We start from the raw sequence: 15,193 nt of genomic DNA on the forward strand, positions 1-15,193 counted from the left end.
CATGAATTCAAAAAGTATAGATAATTATTCAATTCTACTACATAGTAATAATCATATTAATATTCGATAATTATATACACAACATTTTTTACATTTATAAATATGCATTCTTTGATTTACAAAAATGAAATCACAAAATGCACACAATTTGGTAATTGCATTAGTTTTTTTTTTTTTTTTTTAACTTAAAAATATTCCATGGGGCACCTCAATAGCTCAGTCAGTTAAGTGTCCAACTCTTGATCTCAGTTCGGGTCTTGATCTCAGGGTCATGATTTCAAGCCCTGCATTGGGCTCCACGCTGGGCTTTTTTTTTTTTTTTTCAATTCCATGAACCTTTTCCTAATATTTTTAAAGGATATATATACTATTTAATCTCAGTGATATTTTATTTTACTAATCCCCAATAGTTAAACATGTAGATTGCTTCTCAGATTTTCCTTATTATATGCAAAAGAACAATCAACAATCATAGATTTTTATGTAAATACATGATAAATTCTTTAAAACAAACTCAAGTACAAGTGTTGATAAAATAACAAGGTCATTTTAAAATATTATGGTATGTCATATAAAGTTTTATCATATCCAAATGCTTTCTAGAAAGGTTATTCTGGTTTACACTTACACCAATAGTATAAGAAATGGCCTGTTTTCCTCACATTCTTGCTCAAACATCATCAATTCAATAAATGAAAAATAGTACCTGGTTGCTATTTTAATTTGTTTTACTGGTTATCAAGAAGATATGAGTACAGTCAGTATTATATGTAACAGACACAGCATATTTATTCTAATTATAAAACTTGGCTCAAGCATAAGTAAAGAAATGAGTAGTTTCAGTTTTAGAGAATTTAAGCCAGTAGATTAGTTCCAACTAAACATATCACAACACCTCAAGGAACTTTGTAATGAATAGCACTTACTTTACCAAGGAGAGATTGATAGTAAAGAGGAAAATAAATGGGTCTTAAGAACTGATTTAATAGGTCAGACAATAGAGCGTCCCTCAGAGGCCTGGAAAACAAAGACTGTATTTCAAGGAACAGAGAGTGGGGGGTCTAGTAACATTAGCCTAGTGTGCCTCATTTTCGTTATTTCACATGAACTTTAATATTTTCTCACAAACTGATTGCTTCAAGAAATAAAAACAAAATATCAGCAAAGGAAAAAAATCTTGAAAAGTAATACAAATTACCTTAAGATCAAATGCATTTCTTAAAAATGGGAACCTTAGGGGGAAATGTCAATATCTATAATTTTATGAAACTGATCAAGGTGCTAAATTTGCATCTGCATGAGGTTTTAATCTCACTGTGGCCCATGCCAAAGAGGCACGGGACAGGGAAGAATGTAATGTTATACACACTATGTCTCCTAGAATAAAATTTTAGTCCATATTTGTCATCAGCGTAGAAGACTTAATTAAGCTTTGATATTTGTCCAGATTGTTCTATCCCAATTATGGATTCAGGACCTGCAAAACAAGCTGCCTCATTGCTATTAAAAACATGGAATAAAACAAGTGTAATTTAGAGACAGTTATTCTATTCAACAAAAAGATGGTAAATTCTATAGAGGATACAGAAAATAAATTCAGAGAAGGAGTGCTCCTAAATTTTCTTTTGTCTTAACAAGGGAAAATACATGTCCAGTTAGGGTGTGTCTTTGGTTATAAGTAAGGATGACAGATAAACATGAAAAAAGAACTCCATAGCTCTTTACCCAAAACTCAGATGAGCCCAGATTTCTCTGAAGTCTCCAAAAATTGTCTGGCTGCTGTAAGCATTTGCAAAAGCACGTTAAAAGTGTATTTGAAATGAGTCTCTTGGTAGAATTAACATGGATAAGTTCACATCCTTCAGGAAGACCTCTTTGCCCATGCTCTTTCCCTTCAGTTGCCAGGTAAGAGGGGACTTGCATATGTCCCAATCAGTGAGCTTAAAGCACGCGCATCTAACAGCTATTCACTTGACCATACCCACCACTGAGACTGTATGAGTGCTACTGGGATAATTTCACATGCTTGCCCTTGGATTTGATTTAAGTAACTAGCATAGCTCCTGACATGCAGCAAGCCCACAGTCACCATCTGTTGGATTAAACTAAATTAAGAGCTACATGAACATGGTGAATTTGAAATCTAGGCAGACTATTGTAAATATTTTAACAATAGCATTCAAGACAGGTTTCTATGACAGCCATTGTCTTTCTCCACAACAAGGAAGTATAGGGCTTTACTTAACTTTAATTAAATAAAGGGCCATGATTACTACTTAGTCTATAAATGTCTTACCTGAACAATAACTGGATAGCCACAGACTTCATTTCTTGCTTTGGTCATAGACACTGCCAGCACAAGGTCCGGGTTACTCACCAGGTGAAAGGTCCTTGGGAAAACAGGACTAGGCATATCATCAAGTAGCATAACCAGATCAGAGTTGCCCCTGTGCCACTTCCCATTGTGTTGCCTCTTAGCTCCATACATGCTCTCTGATAATGGATATGAATCCTTTAAGCATTTCTCCCCTACAGAAGCACAGTGTGAAGCTTTCTCAGTAGAGAGTGCTGGAGGAACACTGCAGGAGGAAGGGGCTCTCTTGCTCTTCCTGGCTGCTGCATGGGGTCAGCAGTTGGGAGTGAGGATATCTAGTGCTGTTCTGCTCCAACCAGGTGCCAAAAATATGGAGTCCCTTGGAACCTTCACAGGACTGGCCTAGTAACCATTTGCTTGTGGCCTTCCTGACATGGACATCACATGCTCTAAACCTTCTGCCACACCAGCATCCCATCCCCTTTTCATGCCTGTGTGCCCCCAAACCAGCTGTACCCCCACATATGTTGCTTCCTCCTTGCAGACCAGGTCTGGCCAGGCAAACCAACAGACTTCCGCCATCCAGTTAGCTGCACCCATACTTTTTCTAACGAGTTCTGAATTCCAGTTTTGAGAAACGGCCCAATTTTAAATTTGTTCTCAACTCCGTCAGCTCCAGAGTACCATACAGAGGATTTTTTTAAATATCTGATAGTTACTCTTTATTATTGTTTAGTAATTCCTTATGTTACATATCCCATTTAAATAACTGTGTGGTTTCTGTCTCCAGATTGTACCCATACTGATTATACGCCCTCCTCACCTGTCCTGCTATTTATTATGAGAAGCACTGTGACAGAATGATTAAGAACATGGATTCTGGAGCCACAGTGCCTGAGTTTGAATACAGAATCTACCTCTCAGTAGCTGTATGGTTTTGCTTAACTAGACTGTGCCTCAGTTTCCTCATCTGTAAAATAGGATAATGGCGCATGCCTCAAGGGACTCTTTGGGAATGAAATGAATTAATGCATAGAACATGCATAGAACATTGCCTAGCACACATCACTTAGAATGAACTACTATTATTAATGGTTGTGATTTTTTTTATAGCTTTTCCATGAACTCTCTTTTTCTAAGGGAGTATTCCCTAAAATTCCAAGATATATGTGAATATTTTTAAGTTATCTTATATAGGAGCTTACATAAAGCTCCGAAAAAAGGAAGAAATGATTGGGCTAAAACACTCAAATTCTTTTCCTTGCATCACTTAAAAGCAAAAATAAGCCAAACATTCAAGGATCTTATCTGTACAGAAAAAACCAATTCTTTGTGTCTGTCAACATAGGGACACTACACGTCAGCAGTGGCATTCCTGCTGTGGAAAATAGAACTTGTCCTATAAAATTTAATGATGTGAGAGTGGGGGTCTGGTATAAAAGTAATATATTTCTCCTTTTAAGACTGCAAAAATTCCAGATACCTAATTTAAGCTTATGAACATAAAACAATACAGTCCCATTGTAAAGAATTACAAAGTACTGGAAAATACAGGAAAAATTGTAACAGAATTTTAAACATTCCTCTAATCACTATTAATCTTATAATGTATTTCTCCCTCCTATTGTTAATTAATGATGCATCATTTTAAGTCAAAAATGGGTATTGGATTTTATCAAATACTTCTGTAGAGTTCATCAATACTGGACAAAAACTGAACAAGAACTGGTATTCTATATTGTTCACCTGTGTAGCCTCATCTTCTGCACAGTCTGTGTCTTGCATTTTCATGAATGAATGATTGTACATTTCCTGCAATGACCTACTGAGGCGCCAAGTTAGTTACCTAGCTGTCTATGTTTCTGCTGCTTAGAACAGATACAGCAACTTCTCTCATGCTTCAATGCCATGCTCAGCCAGGATAGTGTTGGTTATTCTTTTCATTTCTGAACAGTACAGTCAACTGGCACTTGCCCTTAGCAAGACTGCTTACATTCTGCAGGAAGCTTGAGTTTATACACATGTACCTAAAACCCACTCTGTGCCAAACAGTAGTGTGAGAACTTAGTCTGTGTCTCAGGAATATCCAGCACGACACCACAGCCCCTTCCACTAACCCAAGGAATGAGTGCTTACAAGTCATTTAATCTCTTGAGCCTCAGTTTACCTAGTTTTGAAATCAAGTGATTAAGACTAGAAAATTCTAAATATCTTTTTTAGCTCCAAATTCTATGACACAGGATTTCCCCCTGTATAATTCTAAGTCCTGTTGAGGGGATTTTCATCCCTGAGTAGTATTTCATATTTCCCTTTAGAAGCCAAATGATTAACTCAGATTTTGCCAGAGTTGAAAATGGGAGAAAGATGCCAGGTTATCTCAAAAGTTCACCTGGATCATTCTTCTGTGTGGCTGGAAAGCAAGTGAATGCATCTGTGGCAATTTCTTACTACCTTTCCGTGCCCCTTGCTCATTTCTTGCACTTCTAGCCTAGACCATGTGCTGTCCCAGAAAGATCTTGTTCTCACAGCCGTAATTTCCCTGAAGAGATTTTGCTGATAATTGCTTAAGATATAAGATTTCCTAATTATTTTATATGTTAAATAGGAGGCCAAAATGAAAAAATAATCCCAGATCCAAAGGACTGAATGGAAGGACTAATGGTAGAAAATTCTCAGCACAGTGATCGCCACTTGGTACCTCCCATTATGTTGGCAGTGCTGGTGGTGCTCCAATGTTTCACAGAGTTTTAGGCAAATTTCTTTCTGTTTTTACTTAAAAGGCCTTCCCCTCCTCACAGGCTTTATCCACAGCACTCAAGATGAAAAGCAAAACCAGTGACAAACACTTAGCAGGACTCAGAACTCACTCCCTTTTCCAATAAGGAAATATTTCGGAATTAAAACTCATTATGCTTGACTTTCTCCTGTCTCAAGGTCTCTTCTCTCATTCCCCATTTGTGCCCACCCCAGTTGATCAGTCACAAAGTCCAACTTGGGCTTGAGTAGGACCTCCACTATGATACAGTACGCTGTATGGCTAAATTCCAGAAATGTACAGCTGGGTAGCACTAGCTTGGTCAGGGCAGGGATTTTCATCTCTTTTCTTCTTAGCTAAAGCACCAGCACCTAAAAACACTGCCTTTAATAACCCTTTGCAGCAGAATGAATGAATTCTGGTCCCATAGAGCAAATCAATCACGGGGACAAAAGCCTGCTTCTAAAGCTCCCTGTTGTAAAGTTAGCTTAGCTAGAATGAATGGGGCAAATGAACACACTCACCAGGTCTAGCTACAGGTTGGCTTTTCAGCCTTTTCTAAAATAAGCCCAATAAGCGTCCCTTGCAATGCTTGGCTCACCTCAGACAGTGAACACAGTAAAGCTAACTCCCGTCCTGCCCACGCTGGGCTGCTGCTGCCGCCTGCTGAAGCTTATGCAATCTGCCTCCAAGCAATTCCAAAACCTCTCACATCACATATCTTTTGAGAATCCAGTGAAAATCACAGCTCTTTCCCAGAAAAAAAATATGTATTGCACAGATTTCAAGAGATTGAAGAGGCCCCTGGAGCCCCACCATGTAAGACTAACGGTAGAATTTGAAGCAAACCAATCTAAAATCTAAGGAGTTGTTTTCTTTCTTATTAAAGAAATGTTCATATATGCACAAAAACAGAGAGAATGATCTAAGAAACCACCACGACTTACCAGTTGTCAACATTCTGCCATTCTTGTTTCATCCATTCCCCCATAACATTTTACATTTTTGCTTTTGCTAGAATATTTTAATGCAAATCTGAGCTATCTCTTAATTTTCTGTATAAATACTACAATATATATCCAAGTGGTCAGGACTTTTCTTTTTTTTTAAAGGTTTTTAATGTTTTTATTTATAAAATTTCTTTACACTTGACTTAAATCCTGGCAGAGACATCTCCAAACAGTGAAATAAATTTACCCCCAAGGAGCAATGGGGAAAAAAGTGTTATTCTAAAATGTTTTTTTTTTTTTAACATTTATTTATTTTTGAAAGACAGAACATGAGCAGGGGAGGGGCAGAGAGAGAGGGAGACACAGAATCAGAAGCAGCCTCCAGGGTCTGAGCTGTCAGCACAGAGCCCAACGCGGGGCTCGAACCCAATGGACCGTGGGATCGAGGACTTTTCTTTTTTTTAACATAGCCATTAAACTATTTTGACACTCAACAAGATTCATAAGACCTCCTTCATATCATCTGGTACCTAGACTTTTAAATTTCTTCTGATTGTCTTAGAAATAACCTTTTGACAGTGGTTGGCTTGAATCTGGATCCAGACATGGGCCAGCCATTGGGTTGGATTGGATCGATATATTTGCTAAGGTAAGGATTCCTTTTCACTGTGTAAGCAGAAACCATATCAGTTCGTTATTTGATGGAAGTGACCAACTGCATGCATGCATGGGATGTGGGGAGGGGCAGAAGACTGAGTTAATAAAAAGTACTGCAAAAAGTTTTAAATGGGGACTCTTTAAAGCTCTTGCTTGATCCTTTCAAATCATAAAAATAAAATTAGATGACATCCCAGTTTTCTCTCAACTTCAACAGTCAGTGAAAACTATGAACCAAGTAGGTCACATTTCCTATTTCTTATCTGAATTGACAGTGGATACGCTGTCTAGAGACTACTGAGCATTTACATTTGATTTCACTCTCTCTTCTTTGAGAAGGATAAAAAATTATTGGCTACATTAAATAAAAAATCCAAAGTCCTCAGATATACGCCCTGCCTGCTCTGTGGGGACCATGCCAGATCTTTTAGGCTTCCGTTGATATATTTTGATATATTGACCCCACAATATAAAGGGTTTACCTGCTGCCTTCCTTGTGCATCCATCGTTGATGACTGTCACCCACTTTTTTCTCCACCAAAACTACCTCCGTGTCTGAACGCAGATCAGGACCTCTTACTCCCAAAACTAACTGAGGAGCAGCATGGCATATAATTTGCTCATCTCTGTATTCAAACTGCTGGTGGCAAAGCTTCTGCAATTTACTCTGCTTTGGAGAATAGCTGAGATAAAGAAAATCCCATTAGTGGCCGAAAAATGTCCTGTGCACTTGATGTGCTGGAGACCGCAAGTTCCGTTGGCGTGAGACCTGCTGTGAACTGAACTCACTTGTAACGGTGAGGCATTATCATCGGGGCAGCAGCAATGTTATTTGCCTTGCACTGCCAAGCTGATGTAAAAAAGGTAGAATTCTGGGCTTATTCTGTAACAGAAATAAATGTTCATCCAAGAGAATATGAGAAACTCATCAGCATAACAAAAAGAAATTTAGTTGAAGAGATAATTTAATTAAAGGGGAAAAAGAGTAGGAGAAGTAGAGGGGTAAAAGGGAAATAGGGAGAAACAAAGGTGTTCAGATCATGATTGTTTCTCGCCTCTATCTCCAGATAGAATGCCATTGTTCAAGTTTTTCCATCTTCCCTGACAACTCATAGAATATCATAAAAAAGAATGATATACTAATAAGTTAATTCAAAGGAATCTCTTGCTTAAGGATCTTAAGGCAATAAGAAGACTTATTAAACATATGAAATACCACAATGCATTGTCAATCAAATACATTTATAAACATCTATGAAGCCCCTACTCTATGCTAAAGGTCGAAGTGCCAAGACTGTTTAATTTATATAAAATGCTATCAAGTTACGCAAACGTCTAACGATTATGGAATGATACAAAGTACTATAAATTCTTATTATTTCATTGGACATTGACCAGGAAAAAATAAAATGAAAAAGAAGAAACTACATTTTCCTAATTTCTTAAAGACATCAAAGAATCTCATATGCTTATTCTTAAGTTCATTCACACATTCATTCAACAAACACACAGGCTTGGTGCTAAGTTATCAGGAGACACAGGTGGATGAGCTTACTGTTGGATGGAAAAGACACACTAGTGAACAACAAATTACATCACGTGGCACAAAATAAGCTAAAGGGAGAAGGGCCTTCCCACAAATACTTGCAAATACTTAGTCACAGACGCAAGAAAGACAAAAACGTGCATGTTGATGTACATGCAGCTAACAGTAAGGCAAACCCACAAGAATCATTTTGCCTCAAAGTGAGCAAATCTAAGGCCAGGCAGAAACCTCTCACAAGAATCCCTTGCAACTTTTTACCTGTATTTCTTCTGTGGTTCCACATTTTCAAAGAGTTCTTCTTCCATTTTCTTTGTAAGACTGTCATCCTCATCAAAGTCATGAGGAGTTTCCTGCCAGGCATATCTGGGAAGTGTGTGACAAGCTTTCATTCGAAGATGGGCTCTTGCATGTGAATCTCTACCAAGGTTCAGAAGTAAACACAAGAATTCTGATTTTTACTCACAGAGTTTTCTCTGAGGGATAGTCTGATCATATCCTGAAGGATATTGGTAGATCTGTAAATCGCATTTCCATTGTCGTGCCTAACATCGCAAATCCATATCTTACTAACACATAATTTAGACCTTTTAATATGAGCCTACAAATAAAATTCCTCCATTACATAATAAATAGCACTCATCTTTACCATATTTATTTGGGAAAAAGGGGGCCATGTATTATATTTCAAAAATTGCGAGATTAAGGCTACTCGGTAGTTTAAGAAATTTATAATGAATGTGTAATGAGATTCCTTCTGCCTGCTCCATAAGTGGGTCATAATTCTGTCTGGAACAGAACAGCCTAGATTACTGCATTTCATAAAGTTTACTCATTAGACAGTGTTAAGAAATCTTAATTAACTTAACTTTTCCTCTCAAACCTAGAGAGGCTCCAAGAGCATGGGCATGTTCGTGCCAGTTTTTGATAAAGAATAATGTACTAAAACACTTAAATAGTCAGAGCTTGGATAACTGAGTCAGTCAGCCTTCTGGCTTTTTATTAAGACGAAGGTGTGAGCAGGGGCATAGCCACCATCCGGATCCATATATATCAAGTTCTGGGGCACTGTTTAAGGTACATTTGCTTCCATGGGATCACGACACAATATGAGGACTGCTGGGTCCAAGGCGGGTTAAATATATGTGCAAAGCAGCAAATATGCATGTATGTAAATAAAGCTAGGGGATGCAGGGAGGCTGTGAGTGCCAAGGCGCTTGTGGTTTTTGATATAGCTGCAAGCGATATCAAATTACCAAAATCTTTGGGGTCAATTCCTGTGTTAGCAGAGCAGACCATACACTTTTCAAATGTAACAAAAGTATTACATGTGGCTATGAAATTGGTGGGTAACAGCTGTCTCATTCAGAGCTGCAGCACATACAGCTTCTCAAGTCAAAAGTCTTACTAACAGTTAAAAAAACAACAGTGCCATCTTGTGTTAAAAATAAAAAACACAGCTTTCCCACTGACTATTTCTTTGAGGAAAACAAAAAACAGAAATGTCATTCTTAGTTTTAACATATTTATCAAGGTGTAAACAAGATTCCTCCCCCTATCCAGATGTTTAATTTCCTAACTTGGAATTTATCTTTGTATGACCTTTGGCTTCCAGGCAAATGAAGAACAGTCAAGACAATAGACAATTTAGAACAGACCTTTCTAAATATACCTTCCTTTATTAATTCATTTGTCTACTCATTCATTTAATGACTTATATGACTCATACACGACTAATCATTCCATAGTTAGTCAACTCATTCCTTTAACTGATATTTCTTGAACATCTACTATATGATAGGCACAGAATTATAAGTGTTGGGGATACAGTGATGAACAAAACAGGTAAATTCTCAAGATTCATAGAACTTACATTCCAGTGGGCAGAAGAGAGATAATACACAAGTAAATGAATAACTAAATAATACAAGTGCCATAAGTGGAATAAAACAAGATATTGTGATAGAAATTAGCTGGTGGGGAGGGGGGTCTACTTTAGCAAGGTAGTCGGAACAGACTCCTCTGAGAGATGATGTTTGAGTTGAGACCTGGAAAATGAGAAGGAGCCAGCCAGGTGAGGATCTAGGGAGAGAGAGCATTTATGGGCAGAGAAAAGAATAAATGGAAAGGTTCTGAATATGTTTGGTTCATTTGAGGAACAGAAGGACACTGGGTCATAGGTGTGCAGTGAGTGGGAAAGGTACTATGTGAAGAGGCTCTTAAAGTGGGCAGGGACTGCCTATAATTCAGTAAGGAAATGAGAAAGTTTTCCCTGAGTTCCATGCTAAAAAGGCCCTTTCTTCCACAAAGCAGCAAAGCTGAAGTGAGTACTCCCAGAGTTCTTTTCCATTTTGCTTATTTTTATTACCAGAAATCTTTACACAGAACCTAGCTATCAAATGGGTTCCTTCCTTGTGCAGGGTAGCTCAGTTGGTTAAGAGTCTGACTTCAGGTCAGGTCATGATCTCAAGGTTCGTGATTTGGGCCCCTTCTTGGGCTCTCTGCTGACAGTACAGAGCCTGGAGCCTGTTTCAGATTCTGTGTCTCCCTTTCTCCCTGCCCCTCTCCTGCTCGTGCTCTCTCTCTCTCTCAAAAATAAATATTGAAAAAATTTTTTTTAAAAAAGGGTTCCTTCTAGATCTGTTTAGCCTCTTGCTTTATGGATGCCCCTCCTTAAATCATCCCACCTCTCGAATATGTAAAACTTCCAAACAAACATATCTAAGGAAGTCTGGGGAAATCTTAAGTGACTGTCTAATGTAAGGTGATTTAGGATTGAGTCATCAGAAGTGGTTCAAAGAACTAGTGAAAGTTAGCCCGAAAAAGAGATAACCCAGCAGGCTGATGACAGAGAACTTTGAATATTTTATTTTATTTTATTATTTTATTTTATTTTCAATATATGAAGTTTATTGTCAAATTGGTTTCCATACAACACCCAGTGCTCATCCCAAAAGGTGCCCTCCTCAAAACCCATCACCCACCCTCCCCTCCCTCCCACCCCCCATCAACCCTCAGTTTGTTCTCAGTTTTTAACAGTCTCTTATGCTTTGGCTCTCTTCCACTCTAAACTCTTTTTTTTCCTTCCCCTCCCCCATGGGTTTCTGCTAAGTTTCTCCGGATCCACATAAGAGTGAAAACATATGGTATCTGTCTTTCTCTGTATGGCTTATTTCATTTAGCATCACACTCTCCAGTTCCATCCATGTTGCTACAAAGGGCCATATTTCATTCTTTCTCATTGCCACGTAGTACTCCATTGTGTATATAAACCACAATTTCTTTATTCATTCATCAGTTGATGGACATTTAGGCTCTTTCCATAATTTGGCTATTGTTGAGAGTGCTGCTATAAACATTGGGGTACAAGTGCCCCTATGCATCAGTACTCCTGCATCCCTTGGGTAAATTCCTAGCAGTGCTATTGCTGGGTCATAGGGTAGGTCTATTTTTAATTTTCTGAGGAACCTCCACACTGCTTTCCAGAGCGGCTGCACCAATTTGCATTCCCACCAACAGTGCAAGAGGGTTCCCGTTTCTCCACATCCTCTCCAGCATCGATAGTCTCCTCATTGGTTCATTTTGGCCACTCTGACTGGCGTGAGGTGATATCTGAGTGTGGTTTTGATTTGTATTTCCCTGATGAGGAGCGACGTTGAGCATCTTTTCATGTGCCTGTTGGCCATCTGGATCTCTTCTTTAGAGAAGTGTCTATTCATGTTTTCTGCCCATTTCTTCACTGGGTTATTTGTTTTTCGGGTGTGGAGTTTGGTGAGTTCTTTATAGATTTTGGATACTAGCCAGTAGTTCATTTTTGCTTTTAATTCCCTTGCCTTTGGGGATGTGTCAAGTAAGAAATTGCTACGGCTGAGGTCAGAGAGGTCTTTTCCTGTTTTCTCCTCTAGGGTTTTGATGATTTCCTGTCTCACATTCAGGTCCTTTATCCATTTTGAGTTTATTTTTGTGAATGGTGTGAGAAAGTGGTCTAGTTTCAATCTTCTGCATGTTGCTGTCCAGTTCTCCCAGCACCATTTGTTAAAGAGACTGTCTTTTTTCCATTGGATATTCTTTTCTGCTTTTTCAAAGATTAGTTGGCCATATGTTTGTGGGTCTAGTTCTGGGGTTTCTATTCTATTCCATTGGTCTATGTGTCTGTTTTTGTGCCAATACCATGCTGTCTTGATGATTACAGCTTTGTAGTAGAGGCTAAAGTCTGGGATTGTGATGCCTCCTGCTTTGGTCTTCTTCTTCAAAATTACTTTGGCTATGCGGGGCCTTTTGTGGTTCCATATGAATTTTTGGATTGCTTGTTCTACTTTCGAGAAGAATGGTGGTGCAATTTTGATTGGGATTGCATTGAACGTGTAGATAGCTTTGGGCAGTATTGACATTTTGACAATATTTATTCTTCCAATCCATGAGCACGGAATGTTTTTCCATTTCTTTATATCTTCTTCAATTTCCTTCATAAGCTTTTTATAGTTTTAAGCATACAGATCCTTTACATCTTTGGTTAGATTTATTCCTAGGTATTTTATGCTTCTTGGTGCAATTGTGAATGGGATCAGTTTCCTTATTTGTCTTTCTGTTGCTTCATTATTAGTGTATAAGAATGCAACTGGTCCTGGACTCTTATTTGTTGGGAGATTTTTGATGACTGATTCCATTTCTTCACTGGTTATGGGTCTGTTCAAGCTTTCTATTTCCTCCTGAGTTTTGGAAGCGTGTGGGTGTTTAGGAATTTGTCCATTTCTTCCAGGTTGTCCAGTTTGTTGGCATATAATTTTTCATAGTATTCCCTGATAATTGCTTGTATCTCTGAGGGATTGGTTGTAATAATTCCATTTTCTTGTTTTTTTTTTAATTTTATTTAACGTTTATTCATTTTTGAGAGACAGAGAGAGACAGAGTATGAGCAGGGAAGGGGCAGAGAGAGAAGGAGACACAGAATCTGAAGCAGGGTCCAGGCTCTGAGCTGTCAGCAGAGAGCCCGACGCGGGGCTCGAACTCACAAACCATGAGATCATGACCTGAGCTGAAGTCTGACGTTCAACCAACTGAGTCACCCAGGCGCCCCAATAATTCCATTTTCATTCATGATTTTATCTATTTGGGTCATCTCCCTTTTCTTTTTGAGAAGCCTGGCTAGAGGTTTATCAATTTTGTTTATTTTTTCAGAAAACCAACTCTTGGTTTCGTTGATCTGCTCTACAGTTTTTTTAGATTCTATATTGTTTTTTTCTGCTCTGATCTTTATTATTTCTCTTCTTCTTCTGGATTTAGGCTGTCTTTGCTGTTCTGCTTCTATTTCCTTTAGGTGTGCTGTTAGATTTTGTATTTTGGGATTTTTCTTGTTTCCTGAGATAGGCCTGGATTGCAATGTATTTCCTCTCAGGACTGCCTTCGCTGCATCCCAAAGCGTTTGGATTGTTGTATTTTCATTTTCGTTTGTTTCCATATATTTTTAAATTTATTCTCTAATTGGCTGGTTGACCCATTCATTCTTTAGTAGGGTGTTCTTTAACCTCCATGCTTTTGGAGGTTTTCCAGACTTTTTCCTGTGGTTGATTTCAAGCTTCATAGCATTGTGGTCTGAATGTATGCATGGTATGATTTCAATTCTTGTATACTTATGAAGGGCTGTTTTGTGACCCAGTATATGATCTATCTTGGAGAATGTTCCATGTGCACTCGAGAAGAAAGTATATTCTGTTGCTTTGGGATGCAGAGTTCTAAATATATCTGTCAAGTCCATCTGATCCAATGTATCATTCAGGGCCCTTGTTTCTTTACTGACAGTGTGTCTAGATGATCTATCCATTTCTGTAAGTGGAGTGTTAAAGTCCCCTGCAATGACCACATTCTTATCAATAAGGTTGCTTATGTTTGTAATTGTTTTATATATTTGGGGGCTCCTGTCTTTGGCACATAGGCATTTATAATTGTTAGCTCTTCCTGATGGATAGACCCTGTGATTATTATATAATGCCCTTCTTCATCTCTTGTTACAGCCTTTAATTTAAATTCTAGTTTGTCTGATATAAGTATGGCTACTCCAGCTTTCTTTTGACTTCCAGTGGCATGATAAATAGTTCTCATCACCTCACTATCAATCTGAAGGAGTCCTCAGGTCTAAAATGAGTCTCTTGTAGACAGCAAATAGATGGGTCTTGTTTTTTTTTATCCATTCTGATACCCTATGTCTTTTGGTTGGCTCATTTAGTCCACTTACATTCAGTGTTATTATAGAAAGATATGGGTTTAGAGTCACTGTGATGTCCGTAGGTTTCATGCTTGTAGCGATGTCTCTGGTACTTTGTCTCACAGGATCCCCCTTAGGATCTCTTGTAGGGCTGGTTTCGTGGTGACAAATTCCTTCAGTTTTTGTTTGTTTGGGAAGACCTTTATCTCTCCTTCTGTTCTAAATGACAGACTTGCTGGATAAAGGATTCTCGGCTGCATGTTTTTTCTGTTTATCACATTGAAGATCTCCTGCCCTTCCTTTCTGGCCTGCCAAGTTTCAGTAGAGAGATCGGTCATGAGTCTTATAGGTCTCCCTTTATATGTTAGAGCACGTTTATCTCTAGCTGCTTTCAGAATTTTCTCTTTATCCTTGTATTTTGCCAGTTTCACTATGATATGTCGTGCAGAAGATCAATTCAAGTTAGGTCTGAAGGGAGTTCTCTGTGCCTCTTGGATTTCAATGCCTTTTTCCTTCCCCAGATCCGGGAAGTTCTCAGCTATTATTTCTTCAATTACACCTTCAGCACCTTTCCCTCTCTCTTCCTCCTCCTCTTCCATGGGCCTCTCGTCTGCGCTTGGCTCCGGAGACTCCGTTCTGCTAGTCTTCTGGCGGTTTTCTGGGTTATTTAGGCAGGTGTAGGTGGAATCTAAGTGATCAGCAGGACGCGCAGTGAGCCCAGCGTCCTCCTACACTGCCATCTTCCCAGTATCCCATATGAATTGTGTTCTTA

General features: G+C 38.6%; 1 protein-coding gene across 2 annotated transcripts in view; it reads right to left on the reverse strand.

The window, feature by feature from the left end:
- DCDC1 (doublecortin domain containing 1) overlaps positions 1-15,193 on the reverse strand; it is a 484,783-nt gene that overhangs the window by 48,912 nt on the left and 420,678 nt on the right. For both annotated transcript variants that reach the window (XM_058688531.1, XM_058688532.1), the window contains 3 exons: positions 8,481-8,639; positions 7,159-7,359; positions 2,297-2,390 (listed from right to left, as the gene is read on the reverse strand). In XM_058688531.1, coding sequence (XP_058544514.1) covers positions 2,297-2,390; positions 7,159-7,359; positions 8,481-8,639 — 454 coding nt within the window. The remainder of the gene's footprint in view (positions 1-2,296; positions 2,391-7,158; positions 7,360-8,480; positions 8,640-15,193) is intronic.

Source organism: Neofelis nebulosa, chromosome 10, assembly GCF_028018385.1.
Source record: "Neofelis nebulosa isolate mNeoNeb1 chromosome 10, mNeoNeb1.pri, whole genome shotgun sequence".
Taxonomy (NCBI): Eukaryota; Metazoa; Chordata; class Mammalia; order Carnivora; family Felidae; genus Neofelis; species Neofelis nebulosa.